General features: G+C 41.4%; 1 protein-coding gene across 1 annotated transcript; it reads left to right on the forward strand.

Moving 5' to 3' along the window:
- The first annotated feature begins 495 nt into the window (after positions 1 to 495).
- LOC131226852 (cytochrome P450 98A2-like) lies at positions 496 to 3,070 on the forward strand. The gene is made up of 2 exons (XM_058222569.1): positions 496 to 1,239; positions 2,507 to 3,070. The coding sequence occupies exons 1-2, from the start codon at positions 952 to 954 to the stop codon at positions 3,068 to 3,070; spliced, it is 852 nt and encodes a 283-aa protein (XP_058078552.1). The 5' UTR covers positions 496 to 951.
- Positions 3,071 to 4,193: the final 1,123 nt, after the last annotated feature.

Here is a 4,193-nt window from a genome sequence, read left to right on the forward strand (position 1 = left end):
TCATGTCAGGGCTTCTTCCATAACATAAAATGATCTGAAAAATGGATGAATGGTGAGGATGAAACACATTTTATGGTGTGGCCCACAAAGCACCAAATAGTAGCCAAACCGCATCCCCTGGGGCGTTGTGTTAAGATGCAGCTGGACATGGATTTAGGTGGGTCCCGCTGTGATGTTTGTGAGAAATTTACTCCGTCCATCCATATTTCTAGATGATGTTACCTTAGGACATGGCCCAAAAATGAAGCAGATCCAAAACTCAAGTGGGCCGCACATTAGGATTAAACGTCCACAATTGAAACATTCGTGCACCAAAGAAGTTTTAGATCAGACTAATATTTTTATATTTTCAGTTCATTACATTAGGAATGAACTTGTGAACAGTATGAATGGAATATATATATGACGGCGGACCCGTTGAGTGTTCAACGGTATGCATTTTCAAACCACTTTTTCCTATCATACGGCCCATTTGAGTTTCAGATCTGCCTTATTTTTAGTCCCACATCGTAACATAATTTGCCAAAACAGTTGAACGGCTGGATTTCTAACAAAAAAGTCAGTGGGCCCCACCTAGCTTCCTAGGGCAGGCAATCCGCGGGGAGCCTGCCGTGAAAAGGGCATAAATGTCATTTCTTCCTGAGGAATTTTTGCTTTCAACCGAGTCACGCTTTGACTCGGAAAACCAAGCTCGATTCCTGTTCAGTCCTGGTTCTCCTGAGTTGACCAGGTTAAGTCTCCAGTCGACTCACCTGGTTTGCAAACTACCTAATATACTATCATATTTTTAAACGGATTTCTACCTATCCAAGAAAGAATTGTGAGGAAAAACTCATTTCTGCAGATAAGTTTGGAAAGAAGGTGGTGGTCAAGAACTATCTCTCAGCAGTAGCATTCAACAACATAACTCGGCTCGCATTCGGAAAGCGCTTCGTGAACTCGGAGGGCATCATGGACGAGCAAGGGATCGAGTTCAAGGCAATAGTCTCAAATGGGTTGAAACTCGGTGCATCGCTCGCTATGGCCGAACACATTCAATGGCTTCGGTGGATGTTCCCACTGGAGGAGGAGGCGTTCGCGAAACATGGGGCCCGCAGGGACCGACTCACCAAAGCTATCATGGATGAACACACGGTCGCACGAGAAAAGAGCGGTGCGAAGCAACATTTCGTCGATGCGTTGTTGACACTCCAGGAGAAGTATGATCTTAGCGAAGACACAATCATTGGACTGCTTTGGGTGCGTAAAACCATCCTTTTAATGCCATTTTTTAATTTTCTGAGAATTTAAATTCATAAGCATCAGATCTCCATTAATCTCGACCACATGTTAGATGAATCACAGGCCTCGACTTTCATTTATCACGTGTCCTAACTATTCAATGAATGGTGGTCCATTTCATAGTTTTAAAACATGAAAACTCGACTTGTGACTCGAAAACTCAGGGGTGTTGTGCTGAGTTGAGTTGAGTTTTATTGGGTTTTTGCCAATTTTCGAGTTGAGTTGAGTTTTCACCGAGTCATGACCAGGTACAGTTTTTCTTAGGTCTTGTTGAAAGCTGGTTGAGTCAAATCGATTTTTATTTTTTTATTTTTTATTTTTTCGAATTTTTAACTATTGTCTTCTTTGAAATGCTAGTGGTCCCCACAGTTTAAGGCCACTAATCAGATAATTAAAGACTTTATATCATCTCATTAGTGGAAGTTAGTGCTGAAAGTTGGGCGGGTTCAACCCGACTTGACTTGTGACCGGCCCAACATTGGGTTGGGCTCGGGCAGGATATATCTTTCCTCGTATTGGCATGGTTGAACCCTACCCAACTCAACCGGCTGATTAGGGCTGAAAGCCGGGTGGGTTCCCGACCGACCTGAATGCGATTGATATATAAGTTACTTATAAATTATAATTGAGTGCGGATTGTTTGTGTTGAAGGCATAGAAAATTTCAGTGCCATCGGTTCTCATTGGTCCATGTCATTTCCAGCTACACAATACTCTCTCCCAAATAAATTGCATACTATACAACACGACTTTTAAAGGAGTGGTTGTCCTATATTGTAGCTTGTTTATTTAGAAAAAAATAAAGTTCTTTATGATAAATAATTACATATATAATTAATAAAATCAAAGGTACAAAAAAATAAGACGTGTATAGAAATATAATAAACTAATGTAATAACGAAAATAGTAGCATGTATCCGCCCAACCAACCCGACTAACTCAGCCGGGCCCGCTTGGGTTGAGCTGGGGTTGAGAAATGGTTACAGCTAATTTGGATGGTTTAATGTGAATTACTTACAGGACTTTCAGCCCTGGTGGACGTGGCCCATTGATTTGACGCTTCAAATGATGAACTTGTACACTGTTTGGTCAGCAAACATGATTAATACGCAAACCTTCCTTTCACAATTTATATCACTTGATCAGTATAGGTTTTTTTTTTTAATAAAAAAAATTTAAAATTTAATTTTTAAATTATTTTTTATTTTTATTTTTTTTATGTGCAGGACATGATCACAGCAGTCATGGTCACTACTGCAATATCAGTTGAGTGGGCCATGGCAGAGCTGATCAAGAACCCAAGAGTGCAAGAGAAAGCCCAAGAAGCGTTAGACCGAGTCCTCGGGTTCGATCGAGTGCTGACTGAGTCAGACTTCCCAAACCTCCCCTACCTGCAATGCGTGGCTAAGGAGGCTCTACGGTTGCACCCACCAACACCCCTCGTGCTCCCCCACAAGGCCGCTGCAAACGTTAAGATCGGCGGCTACGATGTTCCCAAAGGCTCCAACGTACATGTGAACGTGTGGGCCCTTGCACGTGACCCAGCCATGTGGAAAGATCCACTACAGTTCCGCCCTGAGCGATTCCTTGAGGAGGACATCGACATGAAGGGTCACGATTTTCGGCTACTACCGTTTGGAGCTGGCCGTCAGGTTTGCCCTGGGGCCCAGCTGGGGATCAATCTGGTCCAGTCGATGCTGGGCCACCTCTTGCATCATTTTCAGTGGACCCCACGAGAAGGGGTCAAGGCTTTTTGGGTTTTCTACATATGCTTAAAGCTTGTAGTTTGATCAATTTAAAGGGTTTAAGGAGAGAGAATGAAAATAACTGGACTTTGAGAAGGTTTAAAGGATATGAATTTGAATGATTTTCTAAGTGTGAGAAATGATCTGGTGTTTACTGTGCTCGTATGTGGTTGATCTAGACGGTACATTAGGTTGTCCATATATTCAAGAGGCTACCATTTAAAAATCAATACCCAATTGACTATTCTAAACTTTCAATCAGTGGCGTAGAAAATGGACGGTTTGGATTATTTTTAATATGGGCAATCAACAATTTGAGCCATCAATTTGTTGGAGATCATTGTGGATCACTTATTTTTGTACAAATTGTTATTCATTGTTTCAGTTTGATTTTAATCTGACTAATTCAGGGATTGAAGCATTACTCCAATATTTATGGGTTTGGATTGGTAGGCGGCCTACTTCCAAATGAGCTTTAAGGCTATATTTGTCTATTCTGTTTTGTATCTTTGGAAGAAATTTCTTTTTAATTAGTAATTGGGATCTTGAATAATTGGATTTACTGTCACATGGGACAAGAGCTGAGTGGAAAGAAGTTTTTACTTGTGTTGGATGCCGTGTGGAATGAAAATCCTGGGAAGTGGGATCGAGTTAAACAATTTCTGATAGAGGTACTAAGATCATACTAACCAGTGGTAGTGAAAAAGTTGCTTTGATCATGGACACTCTCCCTTCACACCATTTGCCAAGATTATAAGAAGATGATTGTTGGTGGGGCCCATGCCCTCCATGTCAGATTTATACCATCCCAAATCAAGTTATCTAACAAGTAAGTATTTATAACCAATGTTCTGCATCAGTGATATCATGCCATGTGGTGCTATACAGCGAGCAAGATATAAGTTAGATTTCATTAAAGAAAAATAGGCGGGCAAAGGGGTGCAGGCTTAGGTGGGCCCCATTAGTGTTTAAGTGAGATCCATCCCTACCACCAGATACATCACCCCAAGTTAAGCCCAAGGCGCAAACATCATACCCATGTGAATCTGAATAAGGTGGACGACATGATTAAAAACAATATACAGTTGAACACTCACCCTCCTAACTGTTTGCCTTGGTGAGGCTCACATAAATCATAGATGGGACTGATGTTTGACACCATACCTAA

The sequence above is a fragment of the Magnolia sinica genome, chromosome 15 (assembly GCF_029962835.1).
Source record: "Magnolia sinica isolate HGM2019 chromosome 15, MsV1, whole genome shotgun sequence".
Taxonomy (NCBI): Eukaryota; Viridiplantae; Streptophyta; class Magnoliopsida; order Magnoliales; family Magnoliaceae; genus Magnolia; species Magnolia sinica.

Excerpts from the sequence above, each read along its gene's own strand:
- LOC131226852 (XM_058222569.1), top strand. The coding sequence starts at position 952 with ATGGACGAGCAAGGGATCGAGTTCAAGGCAATAGTCTCAAATGGGTTG. Across the intron at positions 1,240-2,506 it reads CAATCATTGGACTGCTTTGG|GACATGATCACAGCAGTCAT; the intron begins GTGCGTAAAACC and ends TTTTATGTGCAG.